The following is a 25,982-nucleotide window of genomic DNA, read 5'->3' as shown; positions in this document are numbered from 1 at the left end:
ATATATTACTGTCGGAAGTGTATATAGTCAGAGTGTAAGCGTTAGCCTAAGGGCAACTTACAGATACAGGATTCATCTCATCTTTGTCTGGTGACCCCGCACAGACAACGGTAACTGACAGAAGAAGGTAAGCTGTGCCCTCCCCACCTCTGCCCCCATCTCTCCTTAACTTTCCTATACTTTCTCTCTGTTCCTTCTTGAACCTTCGCTCTATTCCTCTCTTCTCAATTTCATATGTTATGTTTGAATAAAAAATAGATGTAGTATTCACACTGAAGACATGTTGAACCAGGCACAGACAGCCGTGGATAAAAGAAGCATCACGGCAGCTTTCGTGGTATAACTAAACTAAATCAATGTTTCATTGTATTACAACTAGCACAATCAGGAGATACACCAATGTTGACCTGTCATGTCTTCAATTTTTGATTTGATAATTATTTACATATAACCCCGGTTTCACAGTATTCATTTCATCATAGTATGAATGTGATAATATTCCGTGTCCATAACTATCGCCGAGGAGAATATCGTGGGAATGTATATGCCTGATTTGTGTTTGTGTCCACTATCCATTTTATCATTCAACACTAAGTAATATTTGTCACTATTTCATTTATTCATGAGTACATAATTATAAGAACATATTATTGAAATCGTGTAATATTTTGCCGATATTTAAAGTTAAAGTTTAAAGTTAATCTGTTGTGGTACGGAGTAAATACACACCCACGCACAATTTAAAAATATATATCTACATGATTTGATAACTTGCAACGGCTTGTCTACCGCAAAAGTGATTTTAACTGATATATTCCCCTGTGATTACTCTCAATGTGTAGACTGCATTTATATAGATCATTAATGGATTATATGTTTGTGTTCAGGTAATGATGTAAATAATTTGTCCAAATGTTGATAGCACAGTGCAGGTTGTTGTTTGCTGTAGTTTAGGCCATAATTCATTAACATCTTTCCCAGATTAGTTTCCTGTTATTTCTTAAATATTCAGACTTGTATTTGGGTATGAATTTTCCACATTCCAGTTATCATATACAATCGTTTATGAAACAACATAATAGTGGGGCGTTTGATCTAACCAGATTTTCCCTTCCAAACGATTTTAATTCATTTCGTTTCTAGATTTGTAATAACGTTCATTTTAGGATTAGGATTTGTAACAAGGTGATCTAGAGATGGTAAAATAATTTTTTTGAGGACGATCCTCAGACTTTTGAGATAGGTGTAAGTTTCACAGGGACTTAGTACTGTAGTGTCATTTGACTGTCGGTTGTTTTTAGTTTGTTTTCATAGTCAGTTCAACCTTATTATGTTGAAACTGAATCCCTATTAGTCACAAAGGTACAAGTGTGGTGATTTATAGTACTGTGCATTTGACTGTTGTTTTGACCCACTTCGTAGTGTATTATGTTTTAGTCTTTCTCTATTTATAGCCCAGAAAATGAAACCCGTTTTTCAGAATGTTCTCGGCTTGTCTGAAAGCATGACACCTATCAGTCAAGTATTGTATCATCTTCAAAGTGCCTCCAGTGGTATTTTGTATCGAGCTAATTTGTGCCTTGTGCCTTCTCGAAGCATATGGGCAAGAAATTTTGCACGTGTAAGAAATGTGTATGGCGAAAGTGGACCACTTTGCGTGCATCCTCTCGAAAAATCACTTAGAAAAATGCTTGACATTTCATAATTGTAAGCATGATATGACTCATATTAATATAACTCTTGACTGTCACCGATAACTTGTAAAATAGCTTCTTGATGAGATTCAGAAATATGGATTCTGATCGCGGATATACTATATAATTACACCGCTACAAATATTTACATATTCCTGTTTCCATAATACAGGTAAATAATAACTGGCAGTTCAGCTACATAAAATTGTAACGGTTCTTTGTTTTATAATAACATTCACAATCAAAATTTTATGATGATTTAGTACTGTGAGGGAGTTATAGATTCCACCAACAACGTCAAAATTACAACAGATTCACTGCGACTTAATTCGCTTATATTAATAGATAGATAAACAAACAAATGGATAAATACATACATTTTTGCCCCTAATATTTAGATAACAGCTGTTCTTGTCATCATCAAAATAACAACTCACGTTTAGGGTAAAACCTGAACTTTTACGTTATAAACTTCAATCTAATCAACGCCACAGGTGACTGTATGTATTTAGGAGTCCTTCCTATATTCTTCGTCGACTTGTCAACAGATACGACACAAATGACATAAGATAATATGTCCCGATTTCGTTTGCTTTAGATGGCGAAAACATATAGCTTGGAGCGCTGTATTAAACATAAAAAAACGAAAATAGGGGTATATTCTATCAGTCTCTTTTTATCAGATTTTCACCAATGTAATATGGAACGTCAGCCTTGACCATCCTCAGAAACAACCCCTTTTTGTGAAAATGTAGAAAAAATGACTGTGAGAGTTTTATGAGGTGAAAACTGACAATCAGTGTGCGCAAACGGGACTACCACCCACTGTTCTTCTTTGAAAAATAAAATTTATTTTACAAATCGTTGGGGGTACGTTTTAATATCTCAGACCAAACGGGTTTTTTGTGTTGACTCAGCATACTTAAATATACATACAACACCAAAGACAGATGACTGTATGACACAAAGCAGTGAAACATGCGACGAACTGATGAAGGAAGATGACTGATTTCGACCAATTTTCTCCAATTTAGGTGTAAGAAGAAAAGCTTAAAACCCCTCACCTATTCAGACAGAAAGAAACGGACAAAAAAATACCTTTAATGACCAGCCATCCGTCAGCGTATAACAAGTGTAACAGGTCTCACGGAGTTAATATTTAGTGTCATATCGTCAATATTTCAGCTTTGTTGTGAGGAGAACAATTTAATTTATATCAATATTTTGTCTTTGAGAGGCATGTTTAGAAGTTGTTGGATCAGATAAGGACAAAACTTTATGGATGAACAACTTCTTTAATTAGGTGGAGCGACGTTTCGATACAGCTTCTTGCCAAGCAAGTGCTTGACAACGATACACGAAGCTGTATCGAAACGTCGCTCCACCTAATTAAAGAAGTTGCTCATCCATAAAGTTTTGTCCTCATATATCAATATTAACATAAAATTAAAATGTAAAAACCTGTCATTGAAAGACAGTAAAAACACTAGAGTACCACAGATAGGAATTTAAAACTAGCACTGTATCGTGTATCACCAACAACTGAAGGTTGATCACCATAATAGGGTCCATGGGGACTTACAATTCTAGCTATTTTAATGCATTGACCCCAGCCGGATTTACTCCATCCCTTCAGCCGCTGGCTGCTCTGCTGAGTTTCAGCCATTGTCAAAAATAAGAAATATTCTATGATTAAAATCTGGTAGAATTAAATTGACTTTGAAGTTCTGAAACTTGCGTACCCTCTATATGCCAATAACTTTATGTCACCACAAGCCCCATTAAGGGTACAGCCACTAACAACTGCAGCTGCTAATTTATACTGCCATGTTTAAAATATTTACAAAACGTATTCAAAATTTAACAACTGACTAGCCTTTGCATGTGTTCATGACGGGTGCCACGAGCAGGATACGCTCACCTTTTCGTTAACACCTGGCGTAGGTGATTCATAAACAGATTCTCCGTCGCCGTATTCCAGTTGATTATTCGGCTGAGAATCGATCAGTTATCACACAACATCGTACAGCTTCAGTGCTTCTGAAACAAACGTATACTCATGATATTTTCACAACTAAACAAATGGCACTGTTTTCTAGATATTTCTTTCCGAGGCGAAAAGAGTTATGCCGCTTCTAATACAAAAAGATGAGAAATACTTTTCAAATGCCGAAAACGTCCGAGTATTTAGTGTCAGTGGGGTAGCCTGGTGATTAAAGCGTCGATTCAACACATGGGTAAAATATGAAAACAATTTTGGATGTACCACACCGCGATAATGCTGGAATGATGCTAAAAGTAGCGTAAAACCTTACTCACTCATTCCCCAAGATTCTTCTTTCGTACATATACTGAATGGATAGTTTTTTAAAATGTTGAAGTAATTATGGTTTAAGTAGCATATAGAAACGACTGTCAAAATATCGTATTTGTGTATTTGAATTACCTTCTTGTACTTTATTACTTGTATTGATTAGTTTCCTGGATAGATGTATTTAAAGTTTTCGATACAATGATTTTACCTATAAATACGTATGGAGTAGAGGTATGGGGTGTCCAGTATTCACAAATTCTTGAAAAAGTACAAACACAGTTATGCAAGAGAGTACTGAGGCTGAGCAAATATACATGTAATGTTATGGCTTTGGGTAAATGTGGCATTGTTCCTCTTCAGTATAATTACATGTTCAAACCAGTTAAATACTGGTGTAATTTGATTATGATGGATAAAAACAGAATACCTTATCAAGCCTATAGTATGCTTATGACACTTGATGACGTAGGGAAAACTACATCGGCATCGCATATAAGAAATATTTATTTCAATTTGGTTTTGGTGTTTTGTGGATAAATAGGACAAGTAAAAACGTTTATCACAAATATATAGGAAAATAGGAAATGTAAAAACGTTTATCACACTCTTTAGGCAGAGATTGCTTGATTGTTTGAACCAAGATTGGCACCACACTGTTTCACTTTTGAACAAATGTCAGACATACTGTCAATTTAAGACAATGCTGCATGTTGAAAGATGTTTTATCTCTAGACATTCCATGGCATTACAAAATGTTTTAAGCCAGTTCAGATGTAATAATTTCACACTTGCAATCGAAACTGGAAGGCATAATAACAGCCTATCGACTTTGTTCATATTGTCATGATAAAGGCATGTCATCAGTTGAAGGTAAATACCACTTATTGATGAAATGTGAACGCTATAAAGATGCAAGAAATGAATGTTTACACTATATTTATACGGGTACCCCGTGTAGGGAAACTTTTGTAAGACTTGTCAAGTAGGGATGAAAACGTCTTACGTAAAATTAGAAATGCATAAATTCCAGTTGTTATTCAACAACCTAGATCCAAATGATACTTGTCAGACGCTTTTAGTTTGACTTTGAACTTGTATTACCACTAGACACTGTGCTCCAGGTTGGATAGTTGTCCACGGCAACAATTTATGACAGTCACTTGTCACCAGCATGAAGCAAAATATACACATGTATTGGTGTTCTCTTCTGCAATGTGGGCCATGTTTACAGAATAAAGATGTCTGTCTGTCTGTCTGTCTTGTACTTTCTAAAGTCTAGTTCACTTCAGTTCAGAATGTCGCACAATGGTGACTGCAGCAGGCTGATTGGGTGATTTGGGGATGTTGTTTGAGTAGATCTTGGCATCCGTTGAGATCCGCCGTCACATGCCTTTGCTCAAAGGATATTGAGGAGATTACATTTCGTCTGCCTGCGAAGATCTTGTCAGTCGGTGGCGGCGTCAAATGTGCGCAATATAGTTTTTACCCCTTTGAATTACCTCAAAATGCGGACAGCTTGTTCACTTTCAATTATCCTAGCGCTTCTCTGAATGTTTTTGCAAACGTTCCTACCATCCAAGCTCAAAGCTTTCAATATGTTACAGGGTAGACATATTCACCAGTGACATAACTGATGTCCGATGCGGATCCCTTTTTCAGATTATACAATTTGTTACTTATTTTAGGTTAATGCTTGACATGTCTCTGAATGTGTTCATGTCGGATGTTGTATGTGACACTGCGCCAATGACAATACTATAGAGATTTAGTGCGAATTCAGAAAGCATCGGTCCCTTCTTTTTTCAACAGCATATACATAAACAATTATAAAAAAAACAGTAACCCTCAGAAGCTTGAACTAGATCTTTTAGAACAGTATACGATCTATCTTGGTTCTATGAAGGGATATATCAAAATGCGAATAGTAGTCTCAGAAGATCTTATTGACAGACATATGTCTCCCGAGATCCACGAAAGGAGATAAAGTTGTCTTATGCGATGCATGCAAATGAGTGAGTGAGTTAATATTTAACGTCACATCGGAAATATTTCAGCCATATCGTGACGAGAACATTCAACACTAAAATGGAATATATGTACATTATAAAAACCTGTCGACGATGGACAGTAGAAATACTAGAATATCACAGATATAAACATAAAACTGGCACGAAAAACTAAAACATTGTAATTAAAGAAGCCAAAACACTATAAAACACGGGCTATAGACCGCCAACAACTGAAGGTAGACCACCATACCAGGGTCCATCGATGCATGGAAGTAGATTAAGTGGGTTCATGATATCTTGTGGAACAGATAAGTTCATTTCATTCCACAATGAGCCGTGTAGTTGGAGGGTTCCTTCAGTCCGTTAAGGTACAATAGGTGAAGACAATTTCCCTCCCAGTGACATTGCTGGAGTGCTGCTAAAAGAGGGGCAAAACTCGACTCACTTATTGGTATTTTAAAACGGCTAAAAATAGTCTCATTTGATATAATGAACAAGTCACAATTCAATTTTGGAAAACCAAAAGTCCATAACCTCGCCGCACTGTGGCCAGTTTCTGACAAAGTTTGTGACATATCACAATTCAGCATGCAGTTATCATGAATATACGTTACGGATGAAATTACTTTATTTTATAAACTTAAAAAATGAACTACCTCGCCCACTTCATGCAAAAAACGTACCATGGGTCAATGTCATTAGTCAATGTAGCGAATGCATCGATAACTGGGGGTATGAGAAGGAGGGTTGAGGCAGTTATTCGCGCACAGGGCAGTAACACTAAATGCTGAACGTTTACCATCACTAAACGTATCTTGAAGCATTAAGTGACATTTCTCAATGGAAAAACTGTTTTTGTGACATTTCAAGGTCTTTGGGACCGTACTCCATTGTGTGTCACCTTTTGTGTATGGAAAGTGCATTGTGTGTATAAAGTCTGTTATTGCATTCAATTCTCACTGAAATCTAATGTGTCGCTCTGTTGTTTCCAGAGGTCGTTCATTAAGCACTGTGGATAGGATAATGCACTGACATCATAAGAAATATTAACGATCGTGAAAATTACCAGGGGCGCTTAACTTTTTGTTTTATGTATTCATCAAATAAAAAGGGGTAGCGGTTTGATCAAAGTGGATGCTCTTCAAGACAGAATATTTGCCGGATGATCCTCTTGTGAAGAATGCGAAAACTCCGGTTGAGAATCAGACCTTGCACATTTTTCGTGAACAAGCTAAGGAACTTGGACAGTAATACAATGATAATAGAAGGAAGCCAGGGTATAAACAGCACGTGGGGCGAGGGCAAGGTATAATAGCAGATGTGATTAACTGGCTGTGATGGCTGGAGTGCCCTGTTCTGTTGTTTTCATCAGTTGATTGTAGGAGGGAGCGAATAAAGTATCCTTGGTCTCTGTTGATTGAAGGCTTATGTCGGCGGGTTTGTACTGCTTTTGTCAGTTTTCTTTTGGTAAAGTCTTGGAGGTTTGGTTTTTTATATATTTCCACTTAGTCCCATTCAATGTTGTGACCAGGACAGTTGATTATTATGTTCAGAGATAGCTGATTTTCGGTCTGATTTCTTGGTTGATGCCTGGTGTTCCTTAATTCTGAGGTTTTATCGGGCGGGAAGTTTCACCAACACAGGCCTTGTCACAGTCACAACTGTAGATAACTCCTTTGGGTTTTTTATGTTTGGACGTTTTCCTGCCATTGGCTTGGAGTAGAGTTTTCAGTGGGATAGAGCTGGTGAAAAAACTCCAGGACACGTGAGTTGTAGGAGTTAGGAGCATAAACGAACACACAGAGTAATGAAGAGATCTGGCACCAAAGGCCCTGAACTCGAAAGAGATCCTGAATAGAGGAACCACTGAAGGAAGAGAGTTGGCACACAAAGGTGAGAGCGAGAGCGGCATCCGGTATCTTAACTATCTATGCACGTGTTAGTTGTGAGAAACATGCGTAATAACACAACGTAAAATAAAAAAAACGAAAGAGGTCGCGACCTGTAGGCAAAGACTTCTTCCATATGATAGTATCTGAATGTTACTCTCTACTGTTAGTTGTTTTATTTTTCGATCGAGAATGGTTGAGTTAGGGCAAGGTCTCAAATCTGCCTCACTGGGTCACACTGTCCCATACGTCGCGCAAGATAGTCCCAAGTAAGATCTATTGGATTGAGGTCGGGGTTCATTGCTGGCCATGGAAACGTGGTAATGGCGTTGTTCTGGATAAACGCTGTTGCTTCATGGGAACGGTGCGGCCAAGCTTTGTCGTCCATAAACACGGGTCTGCTGGCAAGTGTATGGTTGTCATAATCGGGAACGACTGGGTTCAGTTCTTGCCGGATGTAGCAATCGTTGCCGTTCCCAAAATAGCCACCAAGTCCATCTTGCAATTATGTGGCAGACCTCCCTAATCCATGATGTTCCTCTCCGATGACGATCTGTTAACAGAGAAAGTGTGATGATCCTCCTTGAGCTCAAACCAGCATGTCTGAAACGATTTCTCACAGTTCACGATCTGGTCGATTCGTCGACCTGAAAACGACAGACGTATGTCGTAATAGAACTCTGTTGATGTGGTTAATGTTGTTTTATGTACACATACGATTGAATGAACTGCGTGGACGTTGACATCTGTTGTCTGACATGATTCTTCGTGTGTGTGTAATTTCTTGTTTCGTACAATCAACGCCACCAAATGAATGAAAAAAGACGGTGACCCTCTACGTAATATTGGCGTTGACCCGACTGCCACCGTTACGCTCTGATATTTGTATTCTACACGAAGTCTGTCCTTTAAACGTGCATTTTGGAGTTTGTATCTAACCCGCATTATATAAGTATGTTCTGAACATCCTGCAACTGACTGACTGAATGAATGTTGCTTTATGCCACTTCAGCTAGTTTCCAGCTATTCACTGAGATAGTCGTTATGAATTCATAGATGCGCATATTTAACGCACAGTACTAAAACGGACACGGAATCTGAGGGACAATATAAAATATCAGTCAAATATCATGTTAGATAAAAATTGTGTTTTCATACATAACTATACCCTTAAAAATGCTAACATCTTATGGCTAGAATCTTCTGTGTAAATCTCTTTTAAATGAAAATATATTTCATGTATTAAAGCATCAACGCAAACGAAAAGAATATGTTTTATGGTATATTGGCATTGACAAGTAATACACACCCTTTAGTAGGAAAGAATGTGTAAAATGCACATGTCCGATGCGACATCGTCTTATAACAACTTCTTCGATAGTCTGCACTGACAATATTACACTTTATAGTTGGTTTAGTAACATATACCTTGTTCATGGCTGGTTTCCCAGTTCAACTGCCAACATTGATCAATAGACTTGCAAATCAGTTTATGAGCTCTTGGTGGGTATTACTGATCGTTCAAGATAAGCCTTTGCAGCAGCATCAGCACTGTTGTTTCCTGGTATGACAACAGACAGTAATATCATGATCGGCCGTTGATAATTTCAGATGCAGGTCTAAAATCTCAGCCAGGAAAAGGTGGTCAAATTTCCGACCATTTCTTGCTTGCAAGCTGCTGGCTAAACTATCAGATCATATGACAGGCGGTCTTTTCACAGAGAGCTGAATGTACTGCAGTACACAAATGCCCTTGTTTCGGCGGTGAACCAGAAGTCGAGACTGACTACATGCTGTATAGATGGCTATGGAGGTATAACTGATACTTGCAATTAGCCTACCACTCCTTGGTAAGTAAGCTGCTTTTAAGAACGCCCAATGCTGCCACTTTTACCGCACAAACTATTTTTGGGCGACATTTCTCGTTGATTCGATTATTTTTTCGGTGCCTGGGAGTATTTTATCATCGTTTCAAATATTGTTACTTCGATTCTCGTTGCTTCGATTATTTTTCGTTACTTCACGTTTCTACCAAAACCTTGAAATTTCATATATTTGATTGAACTTACGAGTATTTACTCGCTGCATAAATTACTCTTTCGATGCTTCAGTTAGTAACTATATAGTTGATCCGAGCGTTGTCTTGTTCAACTTTCTTTCAAAACCTCAAAGCAACGAGTAAATGCTTGAAAATTCAAGTGAGAAAATGAGAAAAAAAACTCCGAGAAAATACCCGAAATTTCAAGCTGTTGACAAAAACTCCAATACGTAACTTACACTCTTCCAATCAAAGGTTTTCACCTGTATCAGTCACAAATACATATATGTGAAAGAACTGCTTCCCCAACATCTCCAACCCAGTGGTCCTCTCTTCAATACCTTTCTCGAACTCATATCTACCGTTCGTCTCGGAAGCGTAGACCCGTGATGGACCGGGTTAGAACATTGGCCTTTAGTAACCTATGCTTGTGGTAAGAGGCGGTTAACGGGATCGGGTGGTCAAACTCGCTGACTAGGTCGACGCATGTCATCGGTTCTGAACTGTGCAGATCGATGCTCATGCTGTAGATCACTGGATTGTCTGGTCTTAATTTACAGACCTCTGCCATATAGCTGGAATATTGCTGAGTGCTGCGTAAAACAAAACTCACTCACTCTTGGAAGGTTATCTACCGTGGGCTAGGCACAGCGCTATTTAGCTTTCCCAACTGGTCGTCATATACTGTAGAAACCTATGGAAGAAACAGTCATTTCTGCATCTCTATGAATGTATGATTGTATAATCAGGTTGTCATCTTAGTAGGATAGTTTGAAAATATATTGTGTTTTATTTAAGTAATGAGTGACACGGTGGTCCCATGTATACGGTTACGATTTCTGGCGGTCTTATTACGGTTGCTTTCGTCTGACTTTACTCAACTAAATCATTTCTTATCATCAAACTAAACCTTGGTAAACTTTTGGTAAACTCAAAATATATTTTAAATGAGAGACACCTTAATTAAGGGTAGTCTTACTGAATTATCCGATTGCACCTCTGTTAAAGACATATCAAGGTTGAAAGTGAAAAGGGGACGATCTCTATTTTCAGACACAGATTAAGTGACTGTCATTTAACACCACACCCAGCAGTATATGGCGGCGGTTTGTAAATATTTGATTGTCGATTTCTAGAAAAAATATGGTGGCCAAAGTGGAAAATTCGATAGAAATGATTCCTCAACCCAAGTACATTGTAATATCATGTGCCAAAATATATGCATCATCTATGTAGATGTACGCACCGTCTATTTAGATGTAGACGATAGTTTTTTTTAAAGACTGGCCCAAATACATTCCTGCATGAATCAAATGTTATCACTTGCATGATAACGTTTTTGCACCAACACCAGTCCCGATCAGCCGACAAAACGGCCTCTTAGGAGGGCCGGGTATTAACAAACACACCAACCACTTTGGAAGTCAACAAAAAACAAGGACTGCAGGAGCTCACTAAAAAAAGAATCCATTTGCTCGCCCCACACAATAGAAACAAATATTGTCTGACTCCACACAGTAGTAATTCTGCCTCGGGTCGGCGGCGTTTACACAAGCAAGACAAAAACACGACGGTCTTGGAAGCCAGTCACACTCGGGCGGCCTTGCTGGTGAAAACTACGAAAGCCCAAAGGGGTCAATATCGTGTTTTGAATTTTCTGTTATAAAATTGGCAGTAACCGTGTTTTTCTTTTGGTGTGTGTGTGTGTGTGTGTGTGTGTGTGTGTGTGAATACCACTTTTGAGGCTGGTAATTACCTCTTTTGAAACTGGTACATACCACTTTTGAAACAAATGCATAAGAATTTTGAAAATTTACTTATTGTTATTCATAATCATTTAAATATTCATAATATTAGAACTTTTGATTTACCTACAGAATTAATTTTTCACATTTTCAGCAAACAACGTTAATTATTGCATTTTAGTTTTCATATAGTTTCTATAGCTATTTGTGGATTTTGTTATTTCAGAATATCTAGATACACATTTAACATTTCAGCTTCGATATTAAAAAAGGCCAGGGCTTACAGCTTTTTTTATTATTGGTAAAGGAATGTGTGAGGCAAATCTTTTAGTTTGAGTTTATTTTGTGAATGTTCACTTAGTGATTGACTAATGATTAAGCTCCGACTTACCCCTTTTTTATATGCTCATGGATACAGCTAAGGACAACATGACAGTACAAGAGTTCTTTTTTCAGATTTTGATTATTCAGGGCAACTTAACTGGTGTGGGCTACAGGGATCAGATTCTTCAACCTGTGGCAATTCCTTTTCTGCATGACCTGGGCTAACATTCCAAAAGGACAATGCCCGCACTCATACGGTAAGGGTTGCTATGGATTTCTTATAACACCACAACGTTGACTTACTGCCTTGGTCTGCAAATTCACCGGATTTCTTCCCGATAGAGCATGTTTGGGACGAGATGGATCGACGTCTACGCTGTCCTCCTTATCCGCCAGGTAACGTCCTTGACCTTGCAACAGAACTTGAGAGAATCTGGCGTGACATCCCACAAGCCTGCCTTGCACGTTTGATAGGCTCAATGCCTATACGATGATATGATTGACATCAGAAGACATTATTAGGGTGAGATTCAATTTATCATGAAAAATCACTCTTTACTAGTTTTCAATGAAAAATGTGCATACCTCAACATGGTACTGCCATTTGACTTGCAGCATGGCGATATCATAGCATTGTGATGTTATTTGGTTTTTGATGTCATAGCATTGAGTCATCCATTGGCATCAGGGCATTGTATGAAATCTACTGTCAACATTATATCTTCTAAGACACAACGTGTGATCTCATACAAGCAATATCTCCCGTGGAACGCAGTTTTGAATGATAACTACTTGCTACTCGGCCGTGGAGGATGTTGCAGTGTAATATTCTATGGCAATCAAAGATAAAACGGCATTACTTGAAAGTTCTAAAATGTAAAGTTCTAATTTAGTTTTCATTTCAAAAGCGATATTTACTAGTAAAATGTGGTAATTACCATTTTCAAGAGTGGTATTTCACAGAAAAATGAAGTAATTACCAATTTCAAAAGTGACATTTACCACAGGAGAGGCAATTATCAGTTTCAGATGAGGTAATTACCAGAAAAATATGGTAATTACTATTTTCAAAAGAGATAATTACCAGTTTCAAAAGTGGTTTTTACAAGTAAAAGATGTTATTACTAATTTTAAAACGGAAAATAAAAAACCCCAAAAACAAAAACATAAAAAAAACAAAAAAAACCAAAAAAAAAAAAACCCAAAGAAACAAAAAACAAAACAACAAAACAAATACAAATATTTTGACACCTCTGGGCTTTCGTAGAAAACTAACATGGGTATGTTTATCGTCTAAATTACATGTGATGAGTACAATCGCAGCGCCCCAAGGCTAGTGAAGAAAAGAGAACGCCAAAGAAATATGCTCGGCCTGCAACACAGTGCACAGATGGGATGGGCGTTGATTTCTCGGACAAAACAACTTTTCTACTTCACACAGCACTGATAAATGCTTCTGAGCATCGCCAGTGGAAATGTCGATCCAGTTTGTCGATCTTCACATTTGTCTTGCAGTAAATGATATAGAAGTATGTTAATTTGCTGTGTGAAACATCAAGTCATCACGCATATACACAAATGTTAAGTAAAAAATATGTATATTTATGTTTTATTCGCGAAAACAGTTTCTGTTATCTGAGATTTGACCACTATTCATATTCCGCTGGAACTCGCGTGACCTTTCCACACGTGACGTCGAATGTGCCTACAGTCCGCCATATTGCCGAAGCTCACTTTCAAGACCATTTGGCACGGGATGCACTCCCCACAGTCACACCCAAGAAATATATCTAAGAATATCTAAAGAAAACATCTAAAATGATCTGGCACATTATCAATACAACTGAACCGATAAAACCGATTATTCATCAGTTGTTTATGTGACGAACTTACCAGTTTGTGTTCCTGAGTCGATTTTGACATCAAGAGCTCAAGATGTTTAAACATTAATCCACTATAGCTATCTTGGTGTTCTGTTGTTATCATCACTGAGTGGTCAAACTATCTCCTTCAGGGATAGTAAAGTAATTTTCTCCATGTAAAGATTATTTCGTACGAAATAAGCATATTTCCTTTACAGTTGCTTGTTTTTATGGTAACTCATACGTGTATTACTATACGATTCAGAAATGTGGGGGACTGGGTATTATAAATATATACTACAAATTATTTCTTACTGTTGACAAGTATGGATCGCATTAGGCAATACTGAGAGAGTGTGGTAGTCACCCGGTGCATATTTTACTAAAATACGCGTTATAAAAGTTTGTTTTTAAAGTCACCAGTGTTATTTATTCCTAAAATAAATTATGAAAATGGAAAACATATATGGGTTTCAGATGTCCGTCACTTACTTTTCACAACTGGTATTTCATGTTCGGATAGCGCAAGATGCTGGAAACATACAAATGTCAGTACTTTTACCCAAAGAGTCCGTGATACACATTCTCAGGTCTGTCATGACTCACTTTGCACATTTTAAAAGAATTACTTGACTTGACAGATCGGAATGATACGACCTTGATTCGTGCCTTCTTAAATTACGTATTGAATTGCATCCGTTTATGTATGTATGTATGTATGTATGTAATTTAGGAGTTCTCAAAGTTGTTTACCGTGTATTATTTGTATATGAAAGGTATGCGGATCTCCCAACAAAATATTTACTAAGTATCCGTTACGAAAGTCTATCTGTTCTCAATACAAAAATGCCCAAACCATAACTTCTATGGAAACTTTCATGAAAAATGTGCTTTCCTTATTATGAAGAGCATCGCATTCAATTGTCCTTTGGGCCACATAACCGAAATACCGAATAGATGAATTCAACTGAATAAAGTTGTGTCTCCGTTTCGATGGATACTTCTTTTCATCTTCACTAGTTTCTCGTGCGTGATGTAGAATCGGCTCGTATTGGAACGGTCTAACACCTAGGTCAAAACTCACATCGGGAACTTCTTTTATTTCTATCAGAATCCATGGCTACACTCAGTTTTTTTATATACGCACAAGTTCATTTAAGCATTAAGGCGGAGCATTTGAATAATACGTAATAATCGATGTTTAGATATGGCTCCTCATTAAACAGATTTGTTTAAGTCACATAATAGTGAGTGAATGAGTTTAGTTTTACGCCGCACTCAGCAATGTTCCAGCTGTAAATAATCGAGTCTGGACCAGACAATCCAGTGATCAACATCGATCTGCGCACTTGGGAACCGATGACATGTGTCAACCAAGTTAGCGAGCCTGACCACCAGATCCCGTTAGTCGCCTCTGGCGACAAGAATAGTAGCCTTTTATGGCAAGCATGGTTTGCTGAAGGCATATTTTACCCCGGGACCTTCACGGGTCAAGTCACATATAGCAACACAGACTCACATCCACACAGACTCCGAGTTAAAGCACTAACACGTGATCCCATGTGCACATATATTCGTTTCGTTTTCACATTCAATTTGTTCGAGGTTTTATCCGTACATAAGCTTATACACACCTACACATGTACACACTTAAATACATTCATACCAGAATAGAAACAGCATTTCTTGAAACAACTTTTAATCATATTCAGTCGGCCACGCGTACACGTTTTGACGAGCCACCGTGGCGTTAGCTGCTGCAAGGCCTTAATCTGGCTGGCACAATATCCAACCAATCAAAATACTGTAAAAAGTTAATCCGCGTTCATTTATATATCTCATAACAACTAGAAAGCTGAAAGAAATGGCAAAATGTATATCAACTGTATTCAAAGCCACGAAATCAAAACAGAAATCTACACAACCATTGAGATGGACATATCCTTTTTATTTGCACTTTGTTTTGCTCTATACCGTTGTTGTTTATGGAGAGATAATAAGAACATTCCAAGTACTCACACTCATGCTTTCAAAGAGTCACTAACGCAGTCGTATTGATCACTTCCGCAATAAGCCTACCACCACCATCGGCACACTCATTGTCATTAATCCTCTACCCACCATAGTCTTCTTTGTATGGAATTAAAGACTCTATCGTCATGAACATTATATGGATGAACGAGTGAAGATCAGTGATGATACAAGGTGTTTGTTAAACGTAGTGCACACCGCAAGCCTCCAGGCCAGGGCCATTCTCACTATCAAATTCCCCCAACCACATAATCATTTTATTGAGTCTCACCACATCGTCTAACCAGGTGCCAGTGAGAAAGGTGTGGAAAAAATATGGAACTGTGTTAGGTTGCATCGCAGGTGGTGTTGAAGAACGGTTAGGTAAAGTTAGTACTAACCCTTTTTTGTTGGAAGCTAATTGCGTAGAAACATATTGTTATGATTTTATGATGGATGAAATTTTACGAGTTACATTTAAATCTTGGGTTGTCATTGTCCTTATTTGTGGAAGAGCTCCACATGTCCTGCAAGCAAGATGTTCAAAAAACGACTTCGTGTTTCGACGCATGGCTGGCTGGTTAGGTAGACGAAGCCTCACAATAGTTTGAGCGGGTAGACATTTCAGTGAAATGATAGTAAGTATGGACTGCACGTTATGCTAAATATACTAACCATAAAAGGAACATGGCCTTTCATATAAGCCAATGAAATAGTGCTCAGTCAGCAATGTCGCTTTTTCATTTTGCCCATCAAATGACCTATAAATTGAAGATTGTACAAGTCATATGAATATAATTAGCTGTATTGGTATAAATACCGGAGTTTGACAGAAATATAGAATTCTCCCTACAAACATTTCTGCGCCCGTGTCTGGCATGTAAGCCTTTTGTGGGATGGAAGCTCCCTCAAATCCAGTTTCTCTTCATTCCGATCGCTGTTATCACAGCGGAAGGACGTACTCGGCATGTTATGCAACTCCACAAACTGTTTCAGGTAGGCGTTTAACATACACACTAACTATTTGGAATGACCAGTCTGTGGCATATGAAGATCATATAAATTAAATTCATGAAGTCACAAAACAATTTAACCAAAGATGATTTCGACTATATTATTAGCATGGAAGCATACTTTATACACATTTCAACAACCGACAACTTGTGACAATACAGTATGTACAGAATTTATAATATGCATTTGGCAATAATAATTACCCAACAAATCATTCCTTCTTTAAATGCTCACAACAGAAAACAGCATGATAGCAGAGTCGTTACGATTACTGTGAAATATTCTACATGACCGATTCTAAAATCTTTCACATCGTTGGTCTGATATTTAAGTTAATTAAAATCCATACCGTATGCATATATGCGATGCGTTCTTTTTGTAATATTGATTAAATGAATTAATGAATGCTTTAAATATTTTTAAATATAAATCTAAAATCTCTTCATAATCATATGAATAGTCCTGACTATGTCGTATCGTTTATGAATTATGATAACAGATATTTGCGAATAGGTGAGGGTATTCCGTTCAACCGGTGCAACTCCTCAACCGCTCAGCTGAGCAAACGTGGTGACATATTGTGCAAGTCGGAATAGGAAAATATTTCAGATAACACGCCTATCACTGATGCATCAAATTACGCCTCCACCTGCCATTTAAAACGTTTTTCAACTTTACTGAAGCCTTGAATTTTCGCAAGAACTGATTGAACAACAACATGCTTGGAAATGGGCCGGAGCTAGCGTAATACCTTACCTCACACTGTCTTGATATCATGGCGAAGAGACGGATCTGAATCAACCCTGTGTATACTTTATACTTGTGCCCAATGCAGCCTATCTTCAACGAAATCAAACGCAGTATATTTGAATGATAGGGCAAGTGTTTCTGCAACTGTAAACAAATTCACACAATGAATTTTAACTAACTTTTACATAAATAGAGGGGGTACTGTATTAACGTACTCACTAAAATGTACGTGCTATTTAATTGCAATCAAACATTTCGAAACAAACATTTATATCTGATTTAAAGAGATGGTAACGCATATTCGTGTCGAATCTTGAAGGTTTACTCATTTATGTGTGAGATCATATCACTCAACTATCCATTTAAAAACGTCAGTTGTATGGAACATTCCCGGCAACATGACCTATACAATCTTCACCTGACCCGTGTCGGAGTTTTCAAAGCACGATAACATGGTCTTAAAAAGACTCTTACCTGTTATGGAAATCAAAGCTATAATTCACCCGTTTATATAAGGATGTGTCGTAGTATTACATACAGGCAAACCTTCAAGGCTTTCAAGAATTTATTTCTATTTAATAGGGGTTGTAACAATATGCAATACCCAAAAGAAACCACTCGTCCATGTTTAATGACAGGAAATGTCAAAGGAAACAAGGAATTCATTCGATATTGTTTATACTGGTTTACAGTTCGATTTTGCAGTGTTTCCGAAACTATTTTCTGCCACGTAGACTTTTGATGGTCAGCAAACTTTTTCAGTAACATATAGTGTCTTCTAACTGACAAGTCATCCGCTAAATATGCTTAACCTAACTGTTGACTTAACACGAATGTGGCTGTCCCACCCGTCGGCGAGAATTTATGGATGTCAACGTCTTTATTTGAGGAATACAGTCGGAGTATAGTCCTACTCCTGGACTGGTGCAGGAATATCACTTCAAATTGCAGTTCAAAGTGCCTTGGCGTTCCTTGACGATCTATTTCTACGACACTATAAACACATCCGTGCGTATCTGATATTATTTCGTTTTGAAAATGAACAAAAAGGTTTAAAGAACAGATATTAATCAAGGTAAATGTGTTCACAGATAAGGTATGTAATAAATATATACATTCGATTAATATAGAGCTACATGCAGGTGTACTTCGGCGATGTTGTAAACCATGACACCTTTAAATTGTTTTAAATGTTTTCTCCCCATCTGATATTTTCAGTACGAGCAGCGACGTGTATTGATGAGAAGTTAAGTTAAATTATAAAGATGGCCGCCAATCATGTTTCAAGATATGTATAAATCCTGTTTGTATATATCTAATCTCAGGCGTCATATCATAGATAACTGGTTAATGATAAGACATTAGTGGAACCTCAAACAATGCATCGTTGTGTTTAGTGTCAAAATATATTAGAGAATAATATTCTAAATTTTACTGATACTGATTGCTTTGACTAAGCGCAAAGCTCATCTGTATAATGAAAATAAGATTTATCAGTAACTTTAAATAATTTGGTTTTGAGATGAATCGTGTATATCTACAAATTGTTGTTATATAAAAATCCAACTGTCTCGTAGTATTGCGTATACGATATTTGGAATTCCAATGGGATGGTAACAGTAAAAAATACTCGGCAAAAGAAACCCTCCACCAATGTTCGATGACAGCAAGAACTGACAGTAACATGAAACTGATTCCATTTATTTAGGCAGATAACATGGATTTTTACTTGTCGTTATTATAATTAAAAGAAAATACATTTTGTATTTTTTGTCAAATGCTTTTTTCAAGCAAATACTTTCTTTCACCCGATAATTTGGGCACTAAATATCTTTAACCTAACTGTTAACTATCACTGAACGCTAGCTACACACGTGTGTATGCCCAAATGGAGCAAATGTTCACCTTAAAGAAACGATAGCGTCATGCAATCTCAATGGGTATTAAGTAAACAATATTACCAGGTGCAATGTCACTTTTGACATGGTGCAGTGCGTGACGAGTCATGACTCGTTAGGTTGCCATTCGTCACTCAGACTGAAGGGAGGAGCTTCAATGGTCTCTGGTTGGTTGAAGTTTTGTCAGCTAATATTTACTTTTTATCAACTCTCCGAAACAAGAAGCAAGGAAATTTAAGACATTTTCATTGTAGCACAATGAACATTACGCTACAATTACAGGCTCGACACGATGGCTTGTGCGATGAGTTATGGATTAAATTTGAAATGGGCTTCTAATTTTGAGAAAACAAAATTTATCCTCGTTGAGAAGATGCCTACCGATATGTGATTGATTGAGTATGTTTTTTCGCTTTTTGCAATATTTCAGCGGGATCACGTCGGGGGAGAACAGAAATTCTACCGAAAAGACTAAATTCTGAAATAATAATAAAAATATGTTAACAACCAGTCTGTGACATCTGAATGCTTATACCAAAGTAATGGCTTCTGCAATCCTGTCACAAGGTGGCGCTCGAAAAACATGTGCTGTTTTGCGATGTTCTGTTAGAAAATACACACGTGGTTTCTATGACTCTGGGACATGGTGTCTAGACATCCTTGTATGGTAGTCTCCATGTTATATACCAGAGGAACCTAGGGATAAGCGTTGGTAATTTCAAAGACAGCGTGAGTAAGAGAGTGGGCGAGTAAGAGAGCGAGGTAGTGAAATGTTAAGATAGGCTGCTTGGAGAGCTTGTAAAGTTCCTCAATTACAAGTTATGTAAAGAAAATAGACATGCATTTGTTAACTTTATGTACATAATAAATAATATGACGTTATCGGGAAATGATGCCACAATTACTAAAGACATAGGCAATAGAAAAGAAACCCATCAATGCACCTATCCAAATCTACAGATTTTAAACAATTCTAGATTACATTTAAAAATAAAATCATAGAAATTAAGGTCCCACGAATCGCTTCTCACCCAGAATTTGACAATCATCTACTAAATAATTTCAGTGTTTATTCATTTTACTTGCAAACGACCATAATGTGATGGCGACTGTGAATATAAAGCGTCAACATTGATTGGGCGTTAGGAGCAAATTACTCTCGACAAGTAAACGAACGGATCACTGGAAATGAGACATAACAAGCGTTCGTGAATAGCAGCTCCCGCCACAAACACATTTGTGTTAAAAATAAATACATTTCCCCGAGGGGCTTGCGTGTTAGAACGGCACCTTGTCTGAAGCAGTTGTCCCGAACAAGTGTTGCATAGCTACTGTCGCAATGAACCAATACAGGTAATACGTGAGCACAATGTATCGTGCCTTGGGGCATTTGGAACTGGGTGTACATCATTTTGTGATGGAGTGGAGTGAATGTGAACATTTATGGATGAAGATGAGCCTAACATGTATATATTCAGCAAATGATTCTAAACTGTTTTGGCGTTGGGAGAGGTTTGGGTAGACAATTTGCATAATCTGCAAATTTACATTGAACATGCGCCATACGGGTGTAAATAATTTCTAACGTGTTTCAGCTCGATACAATCACAAAATAAATGTATAAAAATTGTTTGTGTAGAAGTGTCTGGATACGCGAATTGTGTACATGTAAATATAAAATATTGTAATATTTTGACTTGACATGAACGGCTTTATAATATACATGTACGTTGTATGTATGGCGGATAGAGACATGTCTAAATGTTTCTGTTAGCCCACAACAAACTTCACATGAAAGGCAACAATAGACTTGAAATGAAAATGTAAATATGAATAAATGTTTCTATGATAAAGCTATAATTTACCTTACAATATAATCTACCTAAAAAAGAATAATCTACCTTACAATATACGTTGTACGGATGGCGAATAAAGACAGGTTGAAGTGTGTGTTTCTTTTAGCCTACAGAAGACATTAAATGAAAATGTAAATTGAAATAGATGTGTAGTCCGAATATGACACGAATGTGTTAGTTACACTGATTGTTTTCATTTTTAGTTCAGATTGGATAAACACTGCATGTTACTATTTCAGAATTTGACAAGAGGAAGGAAACTGAAAAATATGGATCAGCCTTTCTTGGACCTGACTTGTGGGACGGGACATACAACAATGCAGATTTCAGCGTGGAGTACATGGATCTGGTGGACTTCTTGACAGAAAATGGCTTTCCGAAAGATCATCAAAACGCTCGAAATCTCAACAAGTCACATTCCACAAACCCACAGCTCAGCAGTAGTGATCACAGTCCCAAATTCATCGACACACTTCCAGTTCCAAGTCAGAGTCCACGAACCATCGACTCACCTCCACTTTCTCGTCAGAAGCAACATGCCATTGATTCACCTACACACCTGTTTCCGACTTCCGACCCACAAGTCACTTCAGTGCCACGACACATGTTTTGCTGTAGCAGTCTACAAATAGTGTCCTCGCAAACAGACACGCTTCCAAATAACGGACAACAGGCTCCAACAGACAAATTTCCTAAGCAGTTTATTCGTGCAACTCCATTGCCTCCAAGCACATTTCCCTGTAGCAGCCAAGTGATTTCCTCGCCAGCAGACTCGTTTCCAAGTATCAGCCCACAACGCAGTCCGTCGCCAACTGACAAGTATCCCAATCAAATCACACTTGGCACACAATCGCCTCAAACCACGTTTTCCTTTGGCAGTGAAGAAGACATTCCAACAACCGACACGTTTCCAACGAACAGCCCACAATTCACTGAGTCACCAACTGGCAAATATTCCACTCACATAAGACAAGATACTTCGGAGGCACCAGACACGTTTTCAAGTAGAGGTCCACAACTCATTCCGTCGCCAGCTGACAAGTATTCCAGTCACATCACACAAGTCACTTCAGTGACACCAGAGCCACTTCCTTGTAGCAGCCAACAAACAATTCCCTTGCCAATAGACAAGTGTCCAAATTACGACCAACAAGTCTCTCCATCACCACCAGACACGTTTCCCGATCAAATCACACGGGTAACTACGTCCAGTCCAACCACGTTTCCCGAGCAGTTGCCATCTCTTCAGTCACAACTCGATGCGTCGCAATGCGACAAACTGTCAGCAGCATCAGTAGCAGGTATATATATATGGTTAAAGATATGACCACAGCATGGACAAGGCCATTTCGTGCGATCAGAACCTTCCGAACACTCAAAGAATTGTTTGAAGTTCTAAGAACATGTGATACTTTCATACAAAACTAAGCATTTGTGACTCTACATGCAGTTTATTCCAATGTTTCCGAAACAATGATGGTTAATTAGAGTGACATTTGGGGGCAATTGCTCTTGTGGAAGGTATATTAACACCTTCAGATATGAGCGAAAACTTGCCTGGTATTTTCGTTCATTCAACGCAGTCAATCATTGCCCTCCGATCATATCAAAATGTATCTGTTGTAATTAGATCATCAGTAAAACGGTTGTAATTAGATCATCAGTAAAACGGTTGTACTAAGTAGATGTTAGAATGCGGTAGGTCAAGATCTGATGTAAGAATTGTATTTTGATTCTGAAAGCAAAACATCAAATATCATTGTATCCTTTTCAGCTCTTACTAAAAGTAACCTTGGTGAATCGAAGGTCCTTGAGGTTCAGCCTAAAGTAGACTTTGACCTTTCACCTTCTGAACTGGCTTTGGTGAGCATACCAGGTGTGTATATTTCTGACCAGTGTTTTCCTACTTTGTAGTGACCTTCACAACATCCTACAGTCCTGTAGGATGCCCAGATGAATCTATTGACCTTTCTGTGACTCAACGTGGAGTCCGTCTTGTTGATTTTGAAGGTAAAATAGACATCGAGGATTTCTTCTGTTTGAACTTATGTCTTCCGAATCATGTGGTTTAATGTCATAATACATGGTGATAGTTTCCTCTCATCAACTCGCTCCTTATAATATATTCTATTGTTCCAGAAGCAAAAAACGTTCCAAATATTTAATGTAAATGATTCTAAGGTAATCGTTTAGACCATAATATAGCGACAAAATCCTTTCCAAATCCATATTAAATTTGTGTTAAAAGCACAGTTTGTCCACTCTGTTTTGTTTACAGATCAATGTCTCATGCAAGATGTTAGGATTTAAATAGTTATTTATAACTGCAAATCGCAGTTGGGTATACCCAACCTTTTTGGTTTCTTCAACACTTGTTATCATTGCTAATTTTCAGTGAACATTCAATTACCAATCGACGTTATTTTGCGTCTTGCCATGAACGCGATCTGTTTTCTCCGATGATCGAAACCGATTATTCTCCTACGTTAAAGTTTTGGTTTAAATTGTTTCAGGCTTAGAAAACTTCGATCCCCGAGAGCGAACATTTTCAGAAGACGAGCTGAAACCCCAGCCGATGTTTAAGAAATCAAGAAAGGTATATCCACTTTGCATTTTGACAATCAGTGTCTGCGTGGTCTGAGGGTAACCATGGACCGAGGTTGGCGTTTCATACCAAAGCCTTCAAAAAAGTTAAAGCACCTCAAACGTGTTTTCTTGCTACACTAGTCGCAGAACCTTTGCACTTGCTTAGATGACATAACTGATATTTAACGTATTAATTTCACTACATTTTCGAGTCATTTGACATTGCAATTTTGTTTACCTTGGTATGAGATTGGTTATTTTCCCGCGCTTACGTTTGTTTGAAGCAAGTGGTTCATTTTTTATTGCACGACCATAGTTTTGTGTTCTGTGCTTAGAGTAAATAAATGAGAGATAAGTTTTATTCCACCTTTAGCAGTATTCAAGTAGTATCACGGTGGGGCACACCAGAAACGAGCTTCAAGCATTATACCCAAGTGGGAAATTGAATAGGATCTTCGGCGTGACGACCGGACATTTTTAACACATGGCAGCCACGTTTCTGCTTTGACGGCACTGAGCGTGAGTGTTAGTTTTTCATCTTTCCAGATTTTTGTCCCTGATGACAGTAAGGATGACAAGTACTGGTGTCGGAGGAAGAAGAACAATGTGGCAGCTAAGCGGTCCCGGGACGCCAGGCGCATCAAGGAGAACCAGATAGCCATGAGAGCGGCATTCTTGGAGAAAGAAAACTCGCTTCTTCGCAGTGAACTTGAAAAAGTTAAAAAAGAAAACGCGGAAATTTTAATCTCACTTGCCGAGTTTGAGGCTTTAGAAACATAAGAAACACGTCTTCAATTTCCTGCAAGTTGTTATTTTGTGTTTTGTACATAGTTTGACCTTCGCAAACATGAATTTCTGTGATAAATAGTTTTGCCCCAAGCCGTCTGGGTAAGATGACGACAAAGGTAAATGACCCGGTGCGTGATGCAGTAGAAATTCTTTTCTGTTTACCATCTTGCCTATTGTGAGACAATATACCAGGACTATATGATTTGTTTGTTGTTTAACGCCACACTCAACAATATTCCGGCTATACGAATAATCAGACCTGGACCATATCAGCCAGTGATGGGCACCACTGGCATCAGTCATGGAATAGCATGACTATCAATGTAGCAATTGGGATACAATGACAGGTGTCAACCAAGTCAGCGAGCCTGACCACCCGAACCCATAAGTCGCCTCACACGACAAGCATGGGATGCAGAAGTCCATTCATTTTTCAACCCGGTACTGAAGCTGTATTTTCTGTTAAAATGCTGTTAAATAAACATTATTTTTTCTTGAATTTTATGTTTTATTACAAAGTCCTGTGTTACCTCGCATAAGCCTACAACTGTATTCAACGGTTGAATACTTTCGAACAAAAGAGAAGGTTACAGAATTACACAGAGGTACAGAGTGATGCTAATAGGTTGATGTGAGAATAATTTTACGCCACTTTCAGCAATATTCAATGACACCTGAAACGCACTTTGTATCCATGCAGGGAATCGAACCAGTGTTCGGCGTGGCGACGGAACCTTTTAACCACTCGGCTAACCAGCATATTGTAATTGTTATGCTGGAGGAATAGACTTTAATGGTCTTGAATGCCCAATACTATTTCGTTTTAGAAGCAGTATAGCTTATATTACAAATTAAAACTGTTCTGAAAATGTAAAAGAAAGTATGAAAAAGGATTAGCTGTAACATGAAAATGAAACACTTCTAGTTGTGCATTGTAAGTGTGTCAACAACCAAAAAATACGACTACTTTAAATATTGTTCCAGCCATATAGCGCCAATGATGTTCAGCAATCGTTATAGTTGACTTGCTCGCGACTGACAACGGTTTAAGGCTGGCGATTGGGTAATATGGTCATGTAAGAGGTAGCCAGTCATGAAATTGTCACAATTGGGAACAAATGTTATTAACATATGTAGTAGTGAACGTTAAATAAAGCACACTCAAAGCACTTAAGACATTATTTTCCCGGTTAACCCAAACTGC

The 25,982-nt window shown here is 37.9% G+C and overlaps 2 protein-coding genes across 4 annotated transcripts in view; one reads left to right on the top strand and one right to left on the bottom strand.

The window, feature by feature from the left end:
• The window catches only part of LOC137271933 (uncharacterized), a 60,876-nt gene extending 57,183 nt beyond the window's left edge, over nt 1-3,693 (bottom strand). The window contains exon 1 of the mRNA XM_067804315.1: nt 3,616-3,693. Within this exon, the coding sequence (XP_067660416.1) occupies nt 3,616-3,647 (32 nt within the window). The 5' untranslated portion in view covers nt 3,648-3,693. The remainder of the gene's footprint in view (nt 1-3,615) is intronic.
• On the top strand, nt 111-25,277 carry LOC137274070 (putative uncharacterized protein DDB_G0290521). 3 transcript variants are annotated; one of them, XM_067807057.1, is made up of 5 exons: nt 111-127; nt 21,643-22,704; nt 23,178-23,279; nt 23,917-23,999; nt 24,536-25,277. In XM_067807057.1, exons 2-5 carry the CDS (start codon nt 21,744-21,746, stop codon nt 24,767-24,769), a joined length of 1,380 nt encoding a protein of 459 aa, XP_067663158.1. In that variant the 5' UTR covers nt 111-127; nt 21,643-21,743; the 3' UTR covers nt 24,770-25,277. The 3 variants fall into 3 exon arrangements, with proteins under 3 accessions (XP_067663158.1, XP_067663157.1, XP_067663156.1); XM_067807056.1 differs by lacking the exons at nt 111-127; nt 23,178-23,279 and adding exons at nt 16,727-16,881; nt 23,318-23,413; XM_067807055.1 differs by lacking the exon at nt 111-127 and adding an exon at nt 16,727-16,881.
• The last annotated feature ends 705 nt before the right edge of the window (nt 25,278-25,982 follow it).

The sequence above is a fragment of the Haliotis asinina genome, chromosome 2, assembly GCF_037392515.1.
Source record: "Haliotis asinina isolate JCU_RB_2024 chromosome 2, JCU_Hal_asi_v2, whole genome shotgun sequence".
In the NCBI taxonomy this organism is placed as follows: Eukaryota; Metazoa; Mollusca; class Gastropoda; order Lepetellida; family Haliotidae; genus Haliotis; species Haliotis asinina.
The sequence above is the reverse complement of the archived record's forward strand: the minus strand, read 5'-3'. Positions and strand labels throughout refer to the sequence as shown.